Source organism: Zalophus californianus, chromosome 12 (genome assembly GCF_009762305.2).
Source record: "Zalophus californianus isolate mZalCal1 chromosome 12, mZalCal1.pri.v2, whole genome shotgun sequence".
Taxonomy (NCBI): domain Eukaryota; kingdom Metazoa; phylum Chordata; class Mammalia; order Carnivora; family Otariidae; genus Zalophus; species Zalophus californianus.
The window spans coordinates 70163536-70189739 of record NC_045606.1 but is presented as its reverse complement, the minus strand read 5'-3'; the positions used below and the strand labels follow the sequence as shown (position 1 = coordinate 70189739).

At 33.9% G+C, this 26204-nt stretch overlaps 1 protein-coding gene across 1 annotated transcript in view; it reads left to right on the top strand.

Annotated features, from left to right (window-relative positions):
* BMT2 (base methyltransferase of 25S rRNA 2 homolog) overlaps positions 1–26204 on the top strand; it is a 94236-nt gene that overhangs the window by 10851 nt on the left and 57181 nt on the right. Inside the window, exons 2-3 of the mRNA XM_027574678.2 lie at positions 5913–6054; positions 21570–21740. Of these exons, the coding sequence (XP_027430479.1) occupies positions 5913–6054; positions 21570–21740 (313 nt within the window). The remainder of the gene's footprint in view (positions 1–5912; positions 6055–21569; positions 21741–26204) is intronic.

Below are 26204 nucleotides of genomic sequence, written 5' to 3'. Positions count from 1 at the left end.
TTAGAGTTTTGTGAATATGGAATCATGTGATTTCTTTTGTATTGTATACCATGTAAGAACCACAACAGTGCAGTGTTGATCTTTGATATCATGAAGCAACAAGGGTAAACCACTAAGAATAATGACATGCTATTCTTATCTAAAATTAGCCTCAGATTTACACTTAACAAAATTTCTTATCTTCTGTGCTTTATCTTTTTAAAGTGAAACTTGTATAAATTTAGGAGTGAAAATTAGGAGTTATTGAGAAAATAATATTATTTCTAACATACTTATAAACATCAGATGGTCCTGGCATATAAAAATGCATGTACTTTAGCACCATATATCTTTTTTTTCCCACGTAAAAGTAGCTCATCTATTTAAATAGTGTTGTTGCCAATAATTTCTCCTTAAGCTTATAGCTTTTCCCAAAAGATATATGTACTGTTGGGGTTTTTTCTATTTTAGTAGGAAATGCTATTTGAATTTTGTTTTTTCACAGTTTTATTTAGATGCATGTACTGTTATCAAATAACTTAATGGATACAACTGCATTTCCAGCTGCAAGTTTTTCTTTTGACAATAACATAAAGTAAAAAATATTATAAATCAGCATAAAACAGTGAAGTTTCCAGAAAATTGACTTTGAATCTACTCTTTTTCTAAGCCTCTTGTAACTCATATTTTGAGAACACTATTTTGAAGTATTCAAATTTTACTTTTTTATCACTATTACCCATTGACAGTTGTCAACTATAGTTTGAATTTTACTCTAGCACCAAATTTAATTTATGATTTTGGTGTTTTGTGTATTTTTTCAGCATGGCAAAAATGTAAAACATTTTTCCACCATTAATGGGGCACCATCACTAACTCCTATAGCTTATACAAGTTATAAATCAAAATAGTCTTTGCCTTTCAATTTATACTTTCTAATGGGAAAATTACCATCTTATGGTTTTAATAGACAATATACATAAACAAGTGACAAAGTACTATAAGGATTGCAGATACATATAGGAAGGAATTTTAAGATGATCAGGTAAGAAGCAGATAAACCTTTTTGAATATGTGAATTCAGTTATTGTTTGAAGGAAAGTTGCTTATAACAAATGGCAGGAGAGAGGTTAATTCGAAAAGAAAGAATAGTATCAACTTTTAAATAGAGGATTCCATTGGTTCACTTGAGTTTGGAGCTTTTCTTGAGGTTATTTAGAAGAGCAAAAATGAGTAACTCCTTAACTCCATTATACTTGGTTCTTAAAAGACAGTTGCACTCAATAATATCTTAAACTAATCACAAAATTATTAAAAATGGAACTTTTTTCCTTACATCCTCATGACTTATTTATTTTATAACTGGAGGTTTGTATCTTTTGACCCCCTTCACCCATTTCTCCCACACCCTACCCCACACTTCTAGCGACCACCAGTCTGCTCTCTGTATCCACAAGCTTGTTTTTTTGTTTTTGTTTTAGATTCCATGGAACTTTGTCTTCTCAATTAATGAATTAATGTGCTATTAATTTTTTCCTAGTTAGTTGGTACTGTCTTTTCATAGGAAGTAGTAGCTCATATTTTTTTCTTTTAGTTGTCACACAGAATGTTTGTGGAGGTGAATTTAATCAATAATTAAGATATTGTCTTGAGGGGCGCCTGGGTGGCTCAGTCATTTAAGCGTCTGCCTTTGGCTCAGGTCATGATCCCAGTGTCCGGGGATCAAGGCCCACATCGGGCTCCTTGTACTCTCTCTCTCTCAAATAAATAAATAAAATCTTTACAAAAAAATTAAAAAAAGATAATGTCTTGATATTAGGACCAATCTTCAAAATAACTTGGTTCATTGATTTCTGTTATTGAACTTAGTTTGACAACTTGAATTGGCATTAGTTGTGTTTTAAATTATTAGTTTTTTTTAATCACTGTTTTAAACTTTTAAATAGAAGAATATAATAAATAGAAGTCATGTTAACTTAGTTCTAGAATCTTCTTAGGCAAATTGATGACTTTATCTTTTAGACTAAGCAGAGGTTTAACTTGATCTTTCAAACTATGTATTTGAACAAATGATTACTGATTTCTTCTCTATGTTTGTTATTTTAGTTTGACCATAAAATGTTCACTGATTATTAATTTCAAGTTCGGCTAGAGGGCATATATTTTTAATTGTGCTTTCTAAAAATAATTTTTGAATTCTCTGTATTCGGACAAAATGAAATGTATTTATTGGAGATTTACTTTTCCCTCCCTTCCTCTTCTTTCTTTCTCTTTCTCTCTTTTTTTTAAAGATCCATTCATATTTTAGAGGATGTCCGTAAGAAGTGGGCAAGAAAATAGATATTAATCACAGTGATTTTGAGTCATCACAAATGCCAATATCATTGTAAAATCATTGTACGACTGATTGCTAATTCATTGAGAACTCTGAGCTTGAATACATAAGCATTTCTGGTTCTGTTGACTAGATCTTTGATGCAGATCTCAGGAAGTTCTTAGTTCCTGATTTGCTGTTTGGTAATGAAAAAGTATTATTCTTTTAAATAATTAAATCTTTTAGATGTTGGTTGACCTAATTACTAAATGATAACTAAAAATTCTTAGAATCAAGTTTTAACATATTTTTTGTGTATGCATTTTGACCAAGTTAGCAGAGCAGTTTTCATTATGTATACTGGTCACTTGTCAACCTTAACTGGTTTTGGCTTTTAGAACCCAAATCATAAATTATTTTGAAAATACTTGGCTTGAAGGATAAATACCATTATTTTGAATACTGTAAAAACAAAGAATGGACTATTATGGAAAAAAACTGAATTTGCCCATTCTATTTTTAATAACTTTATTTAAAAAATAGTAAGCTTTCAAGGGTATTCTAGAACGTGAAATTTTTTTATAACTGGAGACTATGTTTTTTGTTCAACTTTGTAACCACCATTTAACATAGTGTATTCTTAGCAGACAGGGTTTGATACATTCTTGTTGTATATGATTTAAAAGTTCTGGGCCCAGGATGCCTTATATAGGACATAGGGAACATAATCAGGTTCATACCTTATAGCATACACCACATTTTATGACATACCTTCTTCCCTTTCTTTGATGCCAGTGCTAGCTCATTAACTTTGTTATTCTGGGTAGCATTTGACATAGAGTATTTTTTTCCCCCAGGAAATCCATTGGAAGAATGAAAGATATATACAGTTACATTGTTTAGTCTCGATTATATATAAGTGCACTGCACGTTACTAATCACACATCAGTTTCAGTATCAGCATACTTGGGGAGAGTTTCGAGACTTAAATGTTAACGAAGACATTAAGTTCGAAGTTTTCTGCAAACAGTTTGAGTTAAATAGGCTTTACAGACAGAATATGAATCCTTCCTCAAAACTTCAGTGGAGCAGATAGTAAGCTTTAAAACCCTACAAGAAATTGATAGTATGTACACAAAATCTTGTTGAATGTGAAAAACTACAGGTCTTCTTAAAAGCTGAAGGGCAGGAGGTTTCTGTAGATATACAGTTATCTTTGTATATATACAATTGCCTTTGCAACTCCAGTTAATTCTAGAGTAAATTGAATTTCACAGTATACAGAGATAGAGTTGTAGTAGATGCATTTGGTGCTCCACATAACTTACCCTTGGTCTTCAGCTGTGGTGGACAAACACTGAGCTCAGAGGCACCCAGCCCTAACAAAGTCACACTTTAAATGAGTGCTGCTTTCTTTTCTGCTTTCCACTGTTCTTCAGCACTGCTGGAGCCTGCTAAGGATGTCCCTTACTCAGTGTTTAAGTGCAAACTAGAAGTACAGGTTCTCAACAACTCTTAGTTAATTGGGGATTGTAGCTGATGCATAAAATGTTCCAGCCTCCTGTTTTTTAGGTGCACAATTCCAGAGGCATTCATACGCTTCTCTCGCCCACAGCAGCGAACTCAATAGTGCACCTTTGTATTAGCATTTTTTCCTGCCTTGGCTCATTCTCCCCACTCCCTCACTCCTGTTTCCTAGGATTCTCTCCCGAACAAACTACTTATACTTAGGTCTTTGTCTTATGTTGTATCTTCTGTAGAATCTAAGCTAAAATGCCTTAAGGGAAATCTGTTTAAATATGTTAAACATAGCTTTTCCCATACAGCTTTTGTTTGAATGATTCTTATTACCAACAGATGTAGTAATTTTATGTATTTATTTTACATATTATATAGGACAGTGAAACTTAGAAGTTCAACCAAAAGGCCTTTTAGAATTGAAGATATCCATCTTAATAAAAGATAAAGCACCTTTAAAATGATACTATACCTTAATGAACCCTTTGATACCAAGTCTGATGAATAGTCAGGAAGTGTTAGGAACACATAGGTATATTAATGTATCATTAATCAAAATATTTTTTTCAAAGACTTTACTTCCTGTAGTTCTATTTAGAGATTTGGTAAATAACTATATCTGAAAGATGTTGCTAAAACTGAGGAGTTTTTCTTTGAGAATTTAGGAAATACGTTTGCCTGCTTGTTTTAGTGGATGGTTATTACAGTCCACTCTATAACAAATTGAGAGCTCTCTCACTACACAAATATTACTGGTTAATGTAAATATTGTTGTATAAATACATAATCCCCCAAAAGAGAACCCTTCATCCCTTTTGGGTTTATAGTCGGTATTCAGGCCAAGATTGAGACTGTGATAGTCTCACATGCCCTCACACACACTGTGTGTGAGGGCATGTATGTACTTTCATTGCTGTTTCGTAATTTAGTCAAACTAAAGGGCTAGTATTTTGATTTTCAACACAGTCCTTGTTGGACACTGTGCCTACAATAATAAGGTTTTTCAAATTTTGAATAAGTAAAGTCTTGATAATTTGAACTGTTATAATTCTTTTTCTGTGTTAAAAAACAAAACAAAACCAAATACACCTCTTAAATGCTAGAATCTTATAGTCTCACCAGGGGAGAGAATTTGAGTATAACTATTAATCATCTTCAAATTTTGCTGTTTTATTTTATGTTTTTAAGTTTAATTCTGTCACCAAACAATTGCCTGCATTTGAACATAAGGCAAGAAAACCTAATCTTATGATTTGGGACGTTGAGTGATAATTTTTGTTTATCCTTTTGTTTATTCTTTTACCCTTACAATTATGTTAATGTCATTTATTTGGCCATAGCATTCTCATTACATTCTTTATCAGAACGCACCTCGCTCTTTCAGATTTCATATTAAAAGTGGTGACTGATTTAATGTTTTTAAAAATGTCGTGGCCAGATAATATAGTCAGCTTATAATTTTTATTCAGAACATTTTATAAAGACTTAAAAGTTTGGAGAGACTTCCAAGGTAATTTCTCTAGCAGCATTTTTGCCCTAGGATTATAATTTTTTGAAGTACAGTATGCCGAGAGTATGTCCAATGTGTAAATAAAAATATTTAGCTTGCTTGCTAATTTATGTTACCATCTCACCCATCAACCCCTTTTTAATATAGGAAACTGTATGTAGAGATCCAAGAAAATAATAGACAAGAAGCAGGCTTAAGTAACTTTACTCTGTGCTGCAAGGTCATATTGCCCAAGGGGTAGCAGGATAATTAATGCTTGAATGCCCAGCCATAATTGTTCTCTGTGTGTTTTTGGTTTATAAACTGATAACTCACACTTATATCTACTTATGTTTATTAGTTCCATTCAGCTTCACAAATCCATCTGTTTAAAATGGTGAAATTTGTTTGATTATCAAATCATCATAGTTAAAATGATGCATCATTTGCATAAAGGAGCTTTTAAAATTAAAAAAATTTAAGCTTCATGAAATTTGATTTCATGATTTTGCTTTTCTCATTTTTAAGTAATTTTAGGTTATGCAGAAATAAACTTTTAAAAGCCATTTTTAAGTGAAGTTAACTTAATTCATTTTTTTCCCTTGCTTTTAGTGGGAGATTTTGATAAGATCTGGCGAGAACATTGTGAGGATGAGGAAACACTTTGTGAATATGCTGTTGCAATGAAAAATTTGGCAGATAACCATTGGGCAAAAACTTGTGAGGGCGAAGGTCGTATTGAATGGTGTTGTAGGTGAGTGTTTTTATGAACTAACATTTTTGGTTTCTAATGTATTGTTTAAACTCTTAAATCCAAATAATGCTTTGTATAATTCACTGTACCAAAATAGGACTGTTTTAAAACAGATTATGTCTTTTAAATAATTTTTCCCCCTTGCCTCACTTTCCCTAGGTTTATATCATTCATCTCTTTTTAATCAAATGTTTTTCTTGGACATAACTAAATTTTCTTTCAACTTTTTAAAAGTATAGCTTTAAAAATAAATAAAAGTATAGCTTTAAATGAATTTAATATACTTAAACACCAGTACATTTAAAATACGAATTTTAACTCTTCATTAAAAAGTTATAGTATAGAAATTTCATTTCGTAGTTATCCATATTTGGATTCAAGTAAAAGTGAATACGTTTCTACAGTGTAAAATTTGAAAACATCTTAAAAGTGTTAAAATCCTGAATTTTGGATGTATAACTCAGAGTACTGCAGCACTTAAATTTATTTTGGATAATGTTTATTTTATCATAGTCTAAATTCATAGGACAAATTCTAACATTTAAAATATCAGAAAATGAAATACTGCTGGTCAGTTCTCTCAAGGTGGTAAAATGAGAAGATTGGATATGTATGTTGACTGAATTTAAAAATGAATGCCCAGGGGTGGCTGGGTGGCTCAGTCCCTTAAGCAATGGACTTTTGATTTTGGCTCAAGTCATGACCTCAGGGTTGTGAGAGAGAGTCCTGGGGCTCTGCACTGGGCGTGGAGTCTACTTAGGATTCTCTCTCTCCTCTCCCTCTCCTCTCTCTCTCTCTCATTCTCTCTCTCTCTCTGAAAAAGTAAATAAATAAAAAAATTAATAAAAATTCCCAGAAAACAAAGTATTATCTTTCTGTGTAGATAATAAATTTATGATAATTTCTGATTTATATTTCATTGTAGGTATTTTATCCACGATTTCTGTTTTAATATCATTTAAAAGTTATATAATAATGCATATTTCACTCATTCAACAAATAATCCAGAGGAAAAAATGTATTTAATTTAGTTATTTTATTCATTTAATAAATAATTTTTAATGATTGTCTACTGTGTACTAGTCACATCATAGGCACTGGGAATACAATAATCAACCAAAATCCTTGCTCTCTTTGAGCTTACATGCTAGTGGGGGTTAGAGGCGAGAAACAATATATAAGTTAAATATATACTAGGTCAGATATAGTAAGTGCCATGAGAAAAATGAAGCAAGGAAAAATAAAACGATTTTAAGTAGGGTAGACAGGATAGGCCTCACTGAAGTAATATGTATAAAAAACACGAAAAAAAAGTGAGAGAAAAGGCCTAAGAAGTCCGAAGGCCTTGAGGTACAGATTATGCTGGGATGTTTCTGAAACAGGAGACCAGCGTGGCTAGAGCAAAATATGAGGGGAAGAAGAGTGGTAGAGAATAAGATAATGAACAGCTAGATTTTGTAGGGTCTTGTAACCATTGTAAAGACATTGACTTTTATTCTGTGTGAATGAGTCATTGGGTGTTTTAAGAAAATCAACAGGATTTTATTAACCTTTTATAATGTGTCAAGAATTCTTAAGAATTAATTGCTGTGTTAAGATAGACTATAGGAAGGGGAGGGTGTAAGTAAGGAAATCAGTTAGGAAGCTAATGTAATAATCGAGGTATAAAGTTAAAGGGAAACAATTTTTTTAGAGAGTGAGAAAGTGAATGGACAGAACCATTAGTATAATAAGATTAATGCTCAAATGAGTATAATGACTCAAGAGAGGGGGAAGGGAAATGATGGTGTGTATATTGTGATTATAATGATATATAAATATGAGTTGGATGAGGGGGAGTGAAAAGGTGGTATCACCCACCAATGGATTGTGGACCCCAAGAATTGTGGAGTTGGAGAACTAAAGAAAGGAGTCAGAATAGTAGGAAATAGGATGCTTGGAATTAAAATGTTTGGTGTTTTTTTTTGTTTGGTTCTAGAGAGAAAATGGTTTTAAATCTGACTTACACAAAAAATACATTTTGTCCCTCAACCTAAGAAATGCAAAATGAGGTATACTACTGAACCAAATATTTCCCTTATAACACAGAGTAATAAATGTAATCCAGTCAGGATATTAGCACCATCACTATTGAAGACCACCATTCTTGGCTTTTAGCAGCACTGCTTTTAAAATTAGTATTCAAGGGAGGGTATTTGCTATGGTGAGCACTGTGAATTGTGCAAGACTGTTGAATCACAGATCTGTACTTCTGAAACAAATAATGCAATATATGTTAAGAAAAAAAAAGAAGAAGATAACAGGAGGGGAAGAATGAAGGGGAGTAAGTTGGAGGGGGAGACGAACCATGAGACACGATGGACTCTGAAAAACAAACTGAGGGTTCTAGAGGGGAGGGGCGTGGGGGGATGGGTGAGCCTGGTGATGGGTATTAAGGAGGGCACGTTCTGCGTGGAGCACTGGGTGTTATGCACAAACAATGAATCATGGAACACTACATCAAGAACTAATGATGTAATGTATGGTGATTAATATAACAATAAAATTTAAAAAAATAAAATTAGTATTCAAATTCACCAAGCAAGCTCTCAAACTTTATTTCTTAAATGGACTTTGATAGGTGGCATTCTCATAGGAGCTTTTGCTTATACCTTCCGTGAATAATGAATCTGCCTCACACTTCACTCTTTCTTTTTTCCTTAGATTTGTAGTTTTTATCAATAGTTATTGTATCTACACGTGTTCTGAAAGAGGTCATTTTTAGGTCAGACCGCTGAAAAGGAACATTCATAAGAATTTAGGTCTAACTGCTGAAAAAGAACAGTGGCAAAATATCATAAACTAATCTTACTATGGGAAGTAATCCACGAGGAGTTTTATAATGTCTTTGAACTTAAAACTAGCTTGAGGGAAAAGGCTTCAAAAAAATACTGAATTTTGAAACTTGATTTATCTGTAATTTTAACTTGTGTTATATATAATTCCTTTCTCTGTTGATAATTCTAAGAAGGCAGTGGTAATTTGAAAGCTAAAGTGGGCTTTAAAAAGGGTTTGACAAGTTTCTTTCCAGTTAATTATACTTACTACTTAAAACGTTATAGGAGTTTGGTATATGAGATAAGCCTTACTGACATTACCATTCTAAGATTTTATTGGCTGTTTAGCTTGAAGAATTCTACATATGATTTCCTTCAAGAAAAATGATAAAATTTGATTTGTAGTGTGAAATACTAAAAACTAGAAACAAAACACAATACAAAGGTATTTGCTTTTTCTAACTCATTGTACATACAGAGAAACACATTGTTTCCTGAACCATTTGCAAGTAAATTGCAGATAACATGACTTTCATCCCCACACATCTCCTAAGAATAAGGACATTCTTCTGCATAACCACAATATCATCATCACATTAAGATAATTAACAGTAATTTGCTCATTTCCTAAAATTTTTAGTTCAAAAATTCAGATTTTTTTTTTTATTGTCCCCAAAATGTCCTTATAATTTCTTTTTCTAAATCCCATCAGGGCCCACGCATGGCATTTGGTGGTTACATTTCTTTAGGTTCTTGTTTTTGTTTTCTGTAATACTGAGTTTTTAGTGAAATATCAGTTAATTTTCAAAATATCCCACATTCTCTGTTTTGTGGTTCTTGGTTTCAAGATGGTTGATAGTACTGTTCAAAATATCTGTATGTCCTTACGGAATTTTTTTTTTTTTTTTTTTTTTTTGCTTTTCTATCAGTTACCAAGAGAGATATTTTCAAGATACCATTTTTCTCAATTTTTGTATAATAATTATTTGGCTTATCTTTTAGAGATTTAACTTTTCTTTTGAAGTTCTATTCAGTTAACCTTTTGTGAATTAAAAAGAATTATAATAATCATTTTAAAGCCCTTGTCTGCTTATTCCAATATATGTTTTACCTATATCTGGTTCTTTTGGCTGTTTTTTCTTTTGGTTATTATGGATCATTTTCCTGCTTCATTATATGTCTGGTAATTTTTAAATATATATATATACTAACATTGTATTTTGAAGAGACTGGCATAAATATTAGTTTTCCCTAGAGAGGGCATGCTTTTTTTGATCCATCAGGGGTTAAACTGAGTTGAAGCTGGATTACATAGTTTCATTTCATCTCTGGCTTCAAATGCTTTGAGGGTGAGCCCTGTTTTAATGTATATTACAGGCACATTCCTCTAGCAAGACTCTGGGACCTTAGCCTACAGAAGACTGCAAAGATTTTTCTCTGCTTTTTAGTCCCACTTCATGCCTCTAGCTAGTGCTGCACCACTGCCTTTTTCATATTCGAAAATCAAGACCTATGGGGGGTGGGGAGGATGCAGGAATAGAACAGGGAGAACAATCGCTGCATTTGGGTTTCTTAAAGATTCCAGTCAGTCACACCATTCTAAGCAACCATTAAAAGCTCAGCTGGTTTCCCTTTAATCAGACAAAATCCCTCTACTTTGGAAGACTTGATCCTTTGCTGCCCATGTACCTTTTCACCAAAGTGCCTGTGATCTCTTCTCATCTAGGCCTTTCTTTAGTTCCTTTAGATCTTTTGTATCTTCAGCTCTCTTGATTTCTTCTTAGTACATTGTTTTTTAGATTGGATAGTTCTTTTTCCCCCTAGTAACAGCATAACCAGGGGCTTGTTGTGTTTGTCTGTATCCTAATCCAAAATTAGCTTTGTGTACTATATTTTGGATTTATTTGATTGTTTTCTCATGGAGCCATTTAACTACTTTTTCAATCTCCTTTATTTCTTATAATATGAAATTTGGATCTAAACTATTGATTCAGGTTATATTATTTTTACCAAGATATCTATTAGGTAAAACTGCACACTTCTTACTGTATTACATTAGCAGGTTCTTATCGTCAGGTTATTCTAGCAGGAGAGATACTAAATTTTGCCATTTGCTTTAGGTTGATCCTTCCATTGTAACCTTATATTTTCCCTTTGCAATTAGCAAGTAATATGTAGAGTGACATTTTGGCTTGTGGATCAGTCCTGTCTCCTGACAATCTTTCAGCTAACAGGTTTATTTCTGTTTATTAAATAAACTGTTTCATTTGGAGTTGCAAAATGATTTTTCGAATTCTAACATTCTATGCATTTTTTGGCTTTCTGTAAATAAAAGCTTTTCTTTATGAACAGGGAATGACTACATGTTCTCCAGAAAGGCTGGGTAAAAATAAACGTACACGGATACCTAATTCTTTCTGTTTAATTAGCAATTTTCTAAATAAGAAATTGATGTAATAGTTCCAGTTGTGATGAGTAAGTTTTTTGGTTTTGGCATGTTTTTTATATTTTTGGAATATCACTATAGCCTCTTACATTGTTATTTATTCAGTCTTTCATCAGTCTTTTTTTTTTTTTGAGGGGGGAAGATGTTCAAATTATTCCATATGTAGCTGGTGGGAGCCCCTTCAAAGCTGGCTTCTGTGTTCTGACATCACCTGTGAGCACTTTCTTACTATCTAGTACAAAATGAGCCTTTACTTTTGCGGTCCAAGACTTATAATCAAACTATTTCTTCACAGGCCCTACTTTCTTTTAGTGGAAAGTGGCATTTAGAAATTAAATTAAGATCTGGGTACTAGATGTGCTGCTGAAGGACTTAGTTCTTATTATATTAATATTATAATACATTTGCTTTGTCCTACAATTTACATAAAGTAGTTTGAAAATTTCAGTGCCAGTTTTACTTTTAACAATAAACTGGATGAAGTTTAAAATTTCTTTGCAGTTGTTTTGTCTTTAGAACATATCCCACTAAACGTCAGGATCCTGTGTTTAAAAGTTATATGAAACAGTTCTTTTGTATATGATTGTATTCACTTTACTTTAATTTTTATGGGTTTTTCCCCCTATTTTAATTTGTGGGAATATAAAACACATGGTTCAAAACTCAAAACTTCATAAAAAGTTGTATTCAGTAAAGGCTTCCATCCTTTTTCTTCATTTGTTTTATCCTGATTTTTTGGGGGGAGGGGTTTGTTTTCAGAATAACCAAATTCACATACACATATATCCACCAGTTCTTTGTGTTCAAGTGGGACATGTTATATACTCTGCTTTATACCTTTCTATTTTACTTAATAATATCTTATGGAGATTGTTATTTGGTATTGTATTGGTCAGGGTTCTCCAGGGAATTGGTTCCCATGTTTATGGAGGCTGACAAATCCCAAGATCTGCAGGATGAGTTGACATGCTGGATACCCCGGAGAACCAGTGGTGTAGTTCTAGTCCTGAAGCTGGCAGCCTTGAGTGAATGAATAGAAGAATGGATGTTTCGGTTTGATCTGAAGGCAGGAAAAATTCAGTGTCCCCGTGCTAAGGCAGTGAGGCAGGAGTCTTTCATACTCTGGGGAGGGTCAGCCTTTTGTTCTATGCAGACCTTAAAGTGTTAGGATGAGGTCCATCCCTGTTATGAAGGACTGTCTGCTTTACTCAGTTTATTAATTTAAATGTTAATCTCATTCAGAAACATCCTCACAGAAACACTTAGAATGTTTGACCAGATATCCAGGGACCCCTTAGCCCAGTCAAGTTGACAACATAAATTAACCAATTACAAGTATATAGATAATCTTCCTCATCTTAGTCAATTATTTTCAAGTTTTTCCTGTTACAAATAGTGCTGTAGTGGATAACCTTGTGCATATTCATTTTGAATTTTTGGCATTGTATCTTTGTAGATTCCTGGATGTGGAATTGCAGGGTAAAAGAGTAAATGTATCTGTGATTTTGTTAGATATTGTCAAATCACCTTAGATAGCCTTAGATAAGGTTAAATCATTTTGCAGTTCTACCAGCAAAAAACAAGAATACCTATTTCTTCACAGTCTCACCTGCCTTTTAAAGGTTCGCCAGTTTGATAGGTAGGAACTGGTATCTGTGTGGTTTTATTTCCTCTTGTGAGTGAGGTTAGTCTGTTTTCATATATTTAAAAATTATTTGCCCTTTTTTTGTGAATTATGTGTTTATGTTTTGGATACTTTTTTCCCCATTGCTTTTTGGTTCCTTTCTCTTGATTTTTTTTCATAGTTTTTTATATGATTTACAGATACATGCCCTTTTTCTTAGACCGTTTATATCTTTTGCCATGCAGGTTTTTGTTTTGCCATGTAGAATTGTTTTTACATAATGAGATATGTACCTCTTTCATTGCTTCCAGAATTCAGTTGTCTTGGAAAAGCTCTCCTGATTCCCAGACTATAAGAATTCCTAATAGCAGTTTACTCATTTACTCACTAGTTTTCTTCTAGTACTTGGATGATATCGTTTTTTTCATTTAGATCTCTGACCCGTTTGGAATTCATTCTGGTATTTGTTGGGAAATATAGATCTAACTTTTTCCCCCAAGTAATTATCCATTTCCCAAACATTATTTGTGAAAAAGTCCCCCTTTTCTACAGTGATTTGGCATGACATTTATATGCCAAGTTGGCCAACTATATGCTATAGTTGGTTCTGTTTTAGGACTTTGTTACATTTCATTGTCTCTGTCATTTAATCCATGTTATTCTATAACATCTTCCCCCTACCCCCCCACCTGCTCTTCTTTCTCAGGGTTTTCTTGGTTCTTCTTCCTCTTCTCTCCTTTTTTTTTTAATGTATTTTAGAACCAACTGTTCTAACTAAATTTGTAAAAGTTTGTATTTTTATTGGGTTTACATTAAATTTTTTAATAACTAGAGAAAACTGACATCTTTGTAATGTTGAATCATCATGTCCATGAAAAAGATATATACCTTTCCATTTGTTCCAGTCTGTTTTTGAGTTGTTCAATAGTATTTTAAGGTTTTCTGAATACTGGTTATGTGCATTTCATGTTATATTTATTCCTAGCTATTTTATCACTTTGTTGCTGTTGTAAATGTGATCTTCCCTTCCATTATATATTCAGACAGGCTGATAGATATATATAATATACATGTATACATATAGAGAGAGAGGCTTTTGATTTTTGTATGTTTTACATCTTGTTTTACCGAATTCTCTTACCGTTGATACCGGTTTCTGATTCTTTCGGGTTGTCTAGGTAAACTCATCTGTGAATATACAGAGTTTTCTTTCTCTCCAGTTCTTTTGACTAATACTTTTTCTGTTGTCTGTTACATAGCTGTGCCTTATTCATTTAGCAATAATGTGTGTGGTATGTCCCCATTAAAAACATTGCTGGCTTTTTGGCTGATAGATATGTATGATTTTACGGTTAGGAAGTATTCTCCAATTCCTATTTTACAGAGTGTTTTTATTAGGAATAGGTGTTGAATTTTGCTGAATGTCCTTTCAGCATCTATGGAAATGAATATGAGTTTCCTCTTTAAATTTATGAATAAAGTGAATTATATTAATGGATTTAAATTTATAGATGAAAGATTTTTTTTATTTTGTTCTACTTTTATTGCATTGTGATTGGATGATTTCATCTGTGTTGTTTTTTCTGTGGCTCTTACTGTGGTTTTCTTCATGACATAATACATGTATATGGTAATTTTTATGAATATTCCATGCATGGTTGAAAAGAAGCTATACTTTCTATTAGAGAGCAGAGTTTGTTGCGTAGATAAGATAAACTTTATTCTGCTCTTTTGGGCTTCTCTAATCTTGCCTAATACTCGTTCACTTGATTGAATCGTGTATTAAGTTTCCCTATGGTTAGTTGTGTCTATTTGTCCATGCATCTCATGGAGTTTCTGCTTTGTGAAGATGGCTGCTATGATAAATCGCACATAAATATTCATAACTATTACATCTTCTTTGGAAATTGTGGCCTTCACCATTATAAACTTTCCCTTTTTTATTCATTACCAGTCTCTTCATCAACATTTCTCAATCATCTCATGGGTGAAATTCATCTTCCAGTAAATGCTTTAAGAACAGCTTGCAACTATGATGTTTCCTGAGTTCTTACATACCAAAAGCTGTTTTTCTGTAGTTTTGTTACAAAATGCACAGCTTAGCTAGATAAAAATCCTTGACTCACACTTTCTTTCCTTCAGCTTCTGAAAATAATGTTTCTCTACTTTAATCTTATTTTGTATCCTCTTTCCACTTTCTCCCCACCCCCTCCTCCTCCTTTTCCCTTCACTCTCTGCTGAACTATTTGGGAGTCAGTTGCAGAAATCACAAGACTTTCATTCCTGAATATTTAAGGTGTATCATTGCACTTAGTTGAGGCAAATTCTCTAGCTTTCTCTCTCTCTCTTTTTTTTTTTTTGTTTCAAGTTTTTATTTAAATTCTAGTTAGTTAACATATAGTGTAATATTAGTTGCAGGAGTAGAATTTAGTGATTCATCACTTAAATTTAACACCCAGTGCTCCTCACAACAGGTGCCCTCCTTAATACCCATCACCCATTTTATTTATTTATTCATTCATTCATTCATTCATTCATTCATTCATTTAGAGTATAGGTTTTTTAAAACATTTATTTATTTAAAAAAATTTTTAAGTATTTATTTACTTGAGAGAGAGCAAGAGTGAGAGAGAGTACACAGAGGGAGAGGGAGAAGCCAACTCCCCACTGAGCAGAGAGCCCGACGTGGGGCTCAACCCCAGGACCCCAAGATCATGACCTGAACCGAAGGTAGATGCTTAACCAGCTGAGCCACCCAAGCACCCCATAAAGATTTATTTATTTATTTGAGAGAGAGAGAGAATATGTGAGCTGGGGGGGGGAGGAGCAAGAGGGAGAGAGAGAATCCTGAAGCCAGCTTCCGGGGGCGCTGGGCTTTATCCCAGGACCTGAGCAGAAATAAAGAGTCGACTGCTTAATGGAATGAACCACCTAGATGCCCTTTTTTTTTTTTAAGATTTTATTTATTTATTTGAGACAGCGAGCATGAGTGGGGTGAGGGGCAGAAAGAGAGAGAAAAGCAGACTCTCCACTGAGCGGGGAGCCAGCCACATTAACCGACTGAGCCCACCCAGGCATCCCACCCATCACCCATTTAGCCCATCCCCCTACCCACCTTCCCTCCAGCAACCCTTAAGTTTGTTCTCTATAGTTAAGTGAAATAAGTAAGAGAATGACATACACCATATGATTTCATTCATATGTGGAATCTCTTTTTATTTTTGTCTTTTATGACACATTTTACAAATTTTATAGACTCTCAGTTTGGATTTGTATGGTTGTTTCTTTGTGATTAGATTTAAGTGAAGCATATTAGCAGGAATATCACATACATGATATTGTGTCCTCAGTGTATTACATCAGGAGGCACATGAGATCTGTTCTGACCTGGGGTTTTTTTCCCTTTCAAGTAAACTTTATTTTTTAGTGTGGTTTTAGGGTCACAGCAACAGTGAGCAGGAAGTACAGTTCCCTTGTACACCCTGCCCAGTATCCACCACTGCCAACATCCACCCAGAGTGATACATTTATTGTAATTGGTGAACTACATTGACACATCATTATCCTCCAAAGTCCCTAGTTTGTTTACATTAGGCTTTGCTTTTGGTGTTTTGGGTCTTGACAAATGTATACGGACAAGTATTCACCGGTATAGTATCACACAGAATAGTTTCACTGCCCTAAAATATCCTCTCTGCTCTATCTGCACATCCCTTCTTTCCCCACTCCCCTGAAACCACAGACGTTTTTACTCTTTCTATAGTTCTGCCTTTTCTAGAATGTCAACAAGTTGGAATCACCGTATATAGCCTTTTCAGATTGACATACTTCACCTAATAATATGCATTTAAGGTTCTTCAATGTCTTTTCATAGCTCAATAGCTCATTTCTTTTTAGCACCAAGTAGTAATCCATTGTTTTGATGTACCACAAGTTCTTCTTTATTCACCTACTAAAGGACACCTTGATTGCTTCCAAGTTTTGGCAATTATGAATAAAACTGCTGTAAACATCTGCAGGTTTTTGTGTGGAAGTGAGTTTTCATTTTGGGGAGCAGATATCAAGGAGTGGGATTGCTGTATTGTATGGTAAAAATATGTTTAGTTTTGTAGGAAAATGCCAAAATTGTTTTCCAAAGCAACTTTAGCACTTTGTATTTCCACTAGCAATGAATGAAAGTGCTTGTTGGCCCCACATCTTTACCAGCAGTTGGTGGTTTTGATGTTCAGGATTTGGCTATGCTATTAGTGTATAGTAGTATATTGCTATTTTAATTTGCATTTCCTAATGACATATGACCTGGAGCATCTTTTCATATGCTTATTTGCTATCTGTATATCTTCTTTGGTGAGATATTCAGTTTTTTTGCTCATTTTTAAACTGGGTTGTTTGTTTTCTTATTAAGTTTTAAGAGTTCTTTATATATTTCAGATAACAGTCCTTCATCAGCTATGTCTTTGCAAGTATTTTTAATTTTAATCTTTTTAATTTTAATGAAGTTTGGCTTCTCAGTTCTTTCTTTCATGGATCTTGACTTTGGTGTTGTATCAGAAAAGTCATCGCCAAACCCAAGGTCACCTAGATTTTCTCCTAGGAAATTTATAAAACCCCTTAAAAGTTTTATAGGTTTGTATTTTACTGTGATCCATTTTGAGTTAATTGTTGTGAAGGGCATAATGTCTGTGTTTAGGTTCATTTTTTAGTATGTAGTTGTCATCCCAGCACCATTTGGTGAAAAGACTGTGTCTTTACCCCCATTGTATTGCCTTTACTCATTTATTAAAAATCACTTGAGTATATTTGTGTGGGTCTGTTGCTGAGCTCTTTTGTTCCATAGGTCTAGTTGCCCATTCTTTCACCAATACCACACTGTTCTGATCACTATAACTTATAGTGAGTTATAGGAAGTCAGATAGTGGTCAGTCCTCCAACTTTGTTGTTCTCCTTCAATATTGTATTGGCTATTCTGGGTCTTTTGCCTCTCCATATAAACTTTAAAATTGGTTTGTTGGTATCCACAAAATACTTTGCTATGATGTTGATTGGGATTATATTGAATCAGTAGATCCATTTGGGAAGAACTGACATTGTGACTGTATTGTATCTTCCTATCCATATTCATGGAATATCTCTCCATTATTTATTCCTTTTTGTTCTCAGTTTTATTTCAAATTTGAAATGTTCTCACATATCTGCAAATGCTTAATTATATGTAATTAATATTGAAATGGTAGTTTTTTTCTCTTTTATAGCTATTTTTGGTTCTGTTTCTGAGAATTTTCATTCACTGAAAAGTTTTGATTATTGTTCTCTTTCCCTCTAATACAACCTTGTCTGGTTTCTAGGTTCATTGAGCATTTCTTTTATGTATTTGTCTATTATGTTGGAGTGTCTGTAGATGGGTAGATAGGGGTTTGGGTGGCTCACTTTGTTCTTGAATTCCAAAGAACCTTGCTTAATTGCTACAAATACAAAAGTATGGTTCCCTTAATAAATATTTCCTCTTTTGGTCTGACATATGATTTTTTACTATGTGTAGATTATAACATCTCATTATCCTTAATTGCTTTATTTTTTTTCCTTTATCACCAAGCCTCCAGAGATACCTCCTTTTTTCAAGGTGCCTCTTTTCTACCCCAGAAGCAGTCTTTTCAAGGCTCTCCTTTTTGGTGACATACACTTTTTGTATATGTCTGTATAATGTCCTTTTGACCTTCCAGTGGTTAATGCTGTGGTTCACAACATCACAAATCTTTTCTTAATTTCCCCACTCAGAGTTGGACCCCTCTCTTGGATGGTGTATCTTAGCTGGTGTTAATCTGTTTTTTGCCACTTTTAAGACCCCATCATATCTTACCCTCTTTTATAGAGTCCTCATCTGCTCTACTTTGGGGGGCTCCAAAGCCAATTCAGTTGGCCTCTGATTTTTATTTTCCAGTTACATGTAAAATGAAGTGCTATTCTGGTTTCTAGTTACGCCATAGGTATGAACTGTATGTGCTTTTATTTGCTCCACTGAAATATCTGTATATTCTGTGGAAGATGTGTAGGAAGATTGGAATTTAGATGGCTGCTATTTTATGAGAATCTGGAATTCTAGCCCTTTAAGTATTTTGCTGCCAAGTTTCTAGATAACTATGATGTTGAACCATATAAAATTGCAATTTTTGTAATTCAAGAATTCTTGAATATCAGCAATTGTATGTAGTGCTGCCCAATAGAAAGGTAAGAAAGCTCTTTACTCTTTACTCTTGTGTTTCATGCCTTAGTGAAATGTTATATATTGTAGAGGCATTATTTTTAGTATTCATTCTAAGGTTATAAAGGCTACATTTTTTATCAGCTTTACTGAGGTTTAGTTATATACAATAAAATGCACCCATTCTAGCCTACAATTCAGTGGATATAGACAATTGTTTACACTTCTATAACCACCACCACTGTCAAGATACAGAATATTTCCATCACATTAAAAAGCTCCATTCTACACTTTTGAAATTAGCCCCACCCCAGGGAATCTGTAAGTGGTTTCTGTCATTAGATTAGATGTCTAAGGACTACATCTTTAAATCAGCCTTTGAGCCTTGCCAGATCTGAAGCTTGCTTATCACTCCAGTGTCACCTAGTTACCTACCCCCCACACGCTATATTTGTGTTGGCCTCAGGGCATTTTTACTTGTGAGTCCATCCATCCGTTTTCTGCTCAGCACTTTACATTTCACATAACCTTGAATGGATGTCCACCTCTGCAGGATCCATGATGCTTTTTATTTTCTGTGCCTTTACTCATGCTATTCTCTGGCTAGGAAAGCACTTACCTCCCAAACTAACATTCTTCCTTGCCTGATTTATTCCTAGTCATATGTTTAAAGTCAGCATATATCACTGATTGGGTTGTTTATCAATTATATTTTATCTTTATCAATTTTATTTTCTTTATTGTTGCATAATTGTCTCTTTCACTAATCTGAACTCCTTGAGGACAGCAATGACTTACTGAATTTGTTTTCACATCACAGATGTGCCTGGCACCTGGGGGCTCTCTATTCTTAATACTTGATTTATGATGAATGGGTTTCACCTCCTATATACAAGAATTAAAAACTAAATCTACATAGGAAAAATTAAAGAAGTCTTTTTTTTTTTTAAAGAAGTCTTAATAGTAGTTACTTAGAAAAGCTAAAGTTGAACAAATAGCATCCTGTGTGAGGAGAGATGGGCATTGTTCCCTTAGACCATAGTTCTGCTTGCAGAAACCAGTTTTAAGTTAATGCTTCAATTCTTCTCTTGCCATGTGTTTCTGGAAATTCACCAAGCCATGTCTATGGAGAAAAATAGTCTAGCTTTGTTCAAAATATGAGCTCTATGTACAAATAATGTGTTTTAAGGATATAAAAAGAAAATTTGTTTAGATTCCATTTTCCTACACTTCAAGTAGCTTTGATAATTATATCAGTTGTTTTCACGTGTGTATCTCCTCTCACAGTGTAAGCTCAAGGGCCAGAGCTAGGTCTCATTAGTCTTTTTTTTTTTTTTTTTTTTTACCTTAAGATTCCTTTCTTTAATAGCTAATAAATATTTGAGTCAATTCTGTGGTTCATGTTTGTTGTCCTATTACATACCCAGGCATGGTACCCTACTATTACTCACTCTTTAATTGTATTAGGTATGAAGAAAATTGTTTCTAAGGTTATGTCAATCATCAGTTTCTGATTCTGGATAGCAACCTGATCTGTTTTAAACTATGAGCTTAAAATGATACATCTTCAAAAAAATCTTCATTTTAATAGTGTAAGAATTGGGACAAGCAGGAATGATCTCTTGATGGATAAGAATAATTTCTAGGTGTTAAAAAACCACTCTTACATTTCAAACTTTTGTTCTTTGAACGTTTACCTGTATGATACAGTACCATTTTTACTTGAACTAGATTTTTTTTCCCTTCTCTCAGATCAAATAAGAAGATTAATGATTCTTAATATGTTGACATCCTGACTTTGTTTTCATAAACCAGCAGGGATCTAAGAAACAACTATTAGGATATCTGTCTACCACCAGCTAAGCTGGCTCAGAATTAACTGGGACTGTTCTTTTTTTATGCTGTCACTGAATAGCAGAGTTATCTAAGCTTTTCTGGAGGAACTTACGTTTTAGTTAAGAATACAGTTCAGCAAAACATACAGGCACATCTGTACCCCTGAAAACATACCTTTTTTTTTTTTTTTTAAGAGCGAGCACACAAGTGGGAGGGACAGAGGGAGAGGCGGGGGGAGAGAGAGAGAGAGAGAGAGAGAATGCAAAGCAGACTCTGTGCTGAGCGTGGAGCCTGACACAGGGCCGATCTCACAACCCTAAGATCACCACTGAGCTAAAACCAAGTCAGACACTGAACCAACAGTGCCACCCAGGTGCTCCAACATATTTTTTATTTATTAAATATAATCTATGATTATGCTTTGTTGTATAGTAGTTAAAAGTGCTACAGGGTGCTCAAACTTACCTCTATGTGACATTTTCAAAGTAAGAATTTATAATTGAAAGTTTCCCATTTTGATTAATACAGGCTACTGTTTTTCCACTTTATATTTATACCTAGTGTTTTAAAATATAATTTCATTTTGCCTTGTAGTGTATGCAGAGAGTATTTCCAAAATGGTGGGAAGAGAAAAGCACTTGAAAAAGATGAAAAAAGAGCTGTACTCGCCACTAAGACCACTCCAGCCTTAAATACCCACGAGTCTTCTAAACTTGAAGGTCATTTAACCAACCTCAGCTTTACAAACCCTGAATTTATAACTGAGTAAGTATACTTTTTCTAATCCAATTACTAACATCATCCTAGATAGCTGTATTAATAATGTAAAATAGTGTAATGATTTACCACAAGTAGTGCGTCGTTTGCGTGCTCCCCTGATAATAGAGTAGGCTGAAAAACACAGATTTATAATATTACAAGGTAGAAAACTAGCATAAAATTTTAAAGGATATCTGGAAAACTAATGGTTCTGTAATAGATTGTGTTCAGGAAAAATGAGAAAGAATAGTTTCTTAAATGTTGTAATAATTACTCTTATGGGAATACAAAGAATCAAAATAACAAAGTCCATTTTAAACTGTTTAAAGTTGGTATCCACTAATTAAAAAATCACAAGGAATAATGGAAGATTTTTAATGGAACCAATTGCCATTATTTTATTGTTTGATACGAAAATCTGTCTACTAGTAATATATGTATGCATAGGCACAAATTTTATTTATTTAGTAAGTACATGGATATTTTTCCAGTTTTATTGAGATACAACACTGTGTAAGTTTAAGGTATACCACATGACTTGATATATGTAAATATTGTGAAATGATTACAAGTTTGGTTAACATCCATCACCTCACAGTTATAATTTTTTTCTTGTGGTGAGAACTTTTAAGATCCATTCTTTTAGCAACTTTGAAACATACAATTGTTGTTAACTAAAGTCATCATGGTGTATCTTTCATCCCCTTAACTTATCTTCTAACTGGAAGTTTGTATCTTTCACCCAATTTCTCTATTCCAGCCCTACCACCACCTCTGGCAACCACAGTCACATCTCTGTTTCTGAGTTTAGTTTTTCTTAGATTCCATATATAAGTATTTGTCTTAGATTGTCTTTCTCTGACTTACTTCACTTAGCATAATGGCCTCAAGGTCCATGCATGTTATAACAAAGCAGGATTTCATTCTTTCTTATGGATGAATAGTATTTCGTTGTGTGTGTGTGTGTGTGTGTGTGTATAAAAGCATGTAAGTAAATATTATAATCTAAAGAATAGTAGTATTAAAATTGCGTATATACAATAGTACCAGAATAGATTCGTAGTATCAAATAATACTTTATTAATCTCTTGAAAATGCTAAACTTGAATAATTCTAGAAACATTCTTGATAGACACTGAAAGCTAAACATGAAAATAAAATTTATTAGCCTCTTAACAATTTAAATTTGTAGATATCAAACATAGCATTACCTCTGGTTACTTTTGATTTTACACCATGTTGAAAATAGTATCTAATCAGTTGTAAGTAATTTCATTTAAAAATTAATTGACATACCTTTGATTAGTTCAGCAGGAAAGGATAAGGCATCTTTATCTTTATTCAAAAGTTACTACAAAGCTTACAAAGCATAGTGACTTACTGAACATCCTGTAACTCAGGTGTTATGAACATTCTTGAGTATTTTTTAAATGATGACAATATAAAAATATAGTTACACTGCTATCAAAGACAGGTACATATGGAAAATATCATGTAGTTCTTTTTTATAGTCTCTATTGTTGAGATTACGTCGAATTTCTATATAGTTCTTTTTTATAGTCTGTTGTTGAGATTACCTTATTTGTTGAATCATTGTCATCATATTTTCCTTTAATTCTCTGAACATGTTTTCTTTTAATTCTTGGAACATTTTTATAATAGCTAATTTGAAGTCTTTGTTAAATCCAACCTTTGAGCTCTCAGTCATTTTTTATTTACTGCTGTTTTTCTTGAGTATGGACCACACTTTCCTATTTTTGTTTTTATGTCTCATAATTTCTTTGTTAAAAGCCACCTAATATATTTTTGATAATATATTGTGGAAACTCTCATTTTGGATTTTTCTCCAAGGAGGATGGTGGTGGTCGTTTTTTAGTAATTTGCTTGGGCTTAATCTGTGGGATTTGCCTTCCTTGCAGTTTGTATGGTGTTGTTATTTTTAGTTTTTAGGCTTGTTTTCCTAGAGTCTGTCTGCATAGCTTAGTGGTCAGTGAGAGCACAGGTTGTTCTCAAATATATCTCAAGCAAGATAGACTTCCACCCTCTGCCAGTGGGTATGTGTTGATTGGGGAGTGCTTTTAAAACTTAGGCAGTTTTCCAGTCTGCCTCACCATTTACTTTTCACCAGGCCCTCTTGGAGCTCCTCTGCATGTTCACTTAGCCTCCAGGTCATTCAAGACTATGTGGAGACCTTACGTAGCTTCTATAAGGGGCTTTCTCATTTCCAGGATTTTTCTGGTTAAATTTCTTACTAATTCTCCAGTCTGCAGCTGAGCTTAGCCCAACCAAAGCTGCAACCTCAGGGTAGCATAGCTGCTGACTTTCTCTTGTTTGCTTTCTGCTTTTACTGATAATGCTCTATGTGGGTTTTTTACCCTTTGCTCCAAATCAAGTTAGCCCCTTCTAGCAGTGAAGCTGCTGTTTTTCATAGCCATCCCTGTCCTTGAAGAACTTCCATACCAACTGAGCAAGGGGTGAGGGTGATAAGAGTGGCTTTAGGCAAATAGATCCTCACTGTTCTTACCTTAGGACCAGCTTGTTTTCATGAATAAACACTTCTCAAATTGTTTGCCTTTGTTTGAGTTCCAAAATGATGGGTTTTGCTTATTGTGTCCAGTTTTATAGTTGTTTCTTAAGAAGTGCATTTGCCAACCCTACCCTGCCAGAGTCAAGAAAAGAGAATCTCAAGCAGACTCCATGGTGAGCGCAGAGCCCGAGGCGGTGCTTGATCTCAAGACCCTGAGATCATCACCTGAGCAGAAACCAAGAGTCTGCTGCTTAACTGACTGTACCACCCAGCCGCCCCTCCGGTTTAGTTTTATTATTTTTTAAAGATTTTATTTATTTATTTGACAGAGAAAGACACAGCGAGAGAGGGAACACAAGCAGGGGGAGTGGGAGAGGGAGAAGCAGGCTTCCCGTGGAGCAGGGAGCCCAATGTGGGGCTCGATCCCAGGACCCTGGGATCATGACCTGAGCCAAAGGCAGCCGCTCAATGACTGAGCCACCCAGGTGCCCCTCCGGTTTAGCTTTAAAGGAGAAAAATTAGTTTTGGTTTTAAGTATTTAAAAGAAAGTATCCAAATATGATTGTTATAGGTCAGGATTTACTTAGTATTGAAATTAAACATTGAAATGAGTTATTCAACATGGCTAGGTTTAGATTTTCTTCATTCTAAAAACTCTAGACTCCTTCATATACCATCTGGCCCCAACACATGTATGTAGACATTATTCCTCCTGCTTTTCCTGCCGTTTTTGCAGCCTTTATTCTAGTCATATGGAACTATTTAAATTCCCCTAGTGGTACATGCTTGGTCTCACTTTCTGGCAGTTGTAAGTACAACATGTCCTCTTTCCGATAAACTATTGCTGTATTATATTAGGCTATATTTGAAGCATCTCCCTTTCCAGAATTTAACTTGAACTTCCCAAAAGAATTGATACTCTTTGACACCAATATTAAACCTTTTTATAAATAACTCTATTATAGTATTTATAATATTGTATGAAAACCACTATTGAGTATTTTTCTGACTACAAATGAAATAAGATCACAGTGTAAAAAATTTGCATGTAAAGACGACTGTGGATGTAGAAAAACTGCTCAGTCCCCATTAAATTTAGACACATTTCTTTCCAGTTTTTTTAATGGGCATTGTTTTTTACACAATTAGAGACCATGTAGTATAACGAATTTTGTAAACTGCTCTTCCCATGCTGTAAAAACACTCATTCTGCATTATAGTTCATCACAAAACCCACCAGTGTATGTGTCTGACTATAAAGTGGTTCTGAATACAAAGTAATACTCAGTTTGCCCAGAGAGAATCATCTCCTCTCTCTCTCAGACAGGTAGTTGAAATAACCAGGAGTCAGATGTTTATTTATTTATACTTATTATATGGGAAGATGCATATCCCTTACCATCCAAATCTACTTGGCTTCTGACTTTGGATAATAGATAGCAAGGGTTCTCTTTTTCCCAGTCTTATCTCAAAATATGTATTCAAGTCATTCTGATTTCTGGGTGCAGGTAACAAGGACTCACAGCAAAAATACCTCTTTTTTTGTACTTATATTTCATGAAAAGCAAATTTAACACCAAATGTTTGTTACTGCTAGAGTCACTTTTTAAGTCCTCTATATCTCAAAATTAAGATGTAATACTTTTTGAATCTGGATATAATATGATTGCTGGAAATTTTAGCCCAGGTCCCAATTACTACCCATTCCTCCTAACATTAAGATACCTATGTCCCAACCCTCTTTCATCTTGTACATATATACTTGTAATTGATACAAAATTACTTATTTTGCTACCTTTTAAAAATTTTGTATTTTTTGAAAACATTCAAATGTTTTGGGCCATAAGATACCTTAACAAATTTTAAAAGGTAGATCAGAGTATTTTCTCAGACCATAGAATAAAAGTAGAACTCAGTAGCAGAAAGAGAGCTGGAAAATCCCA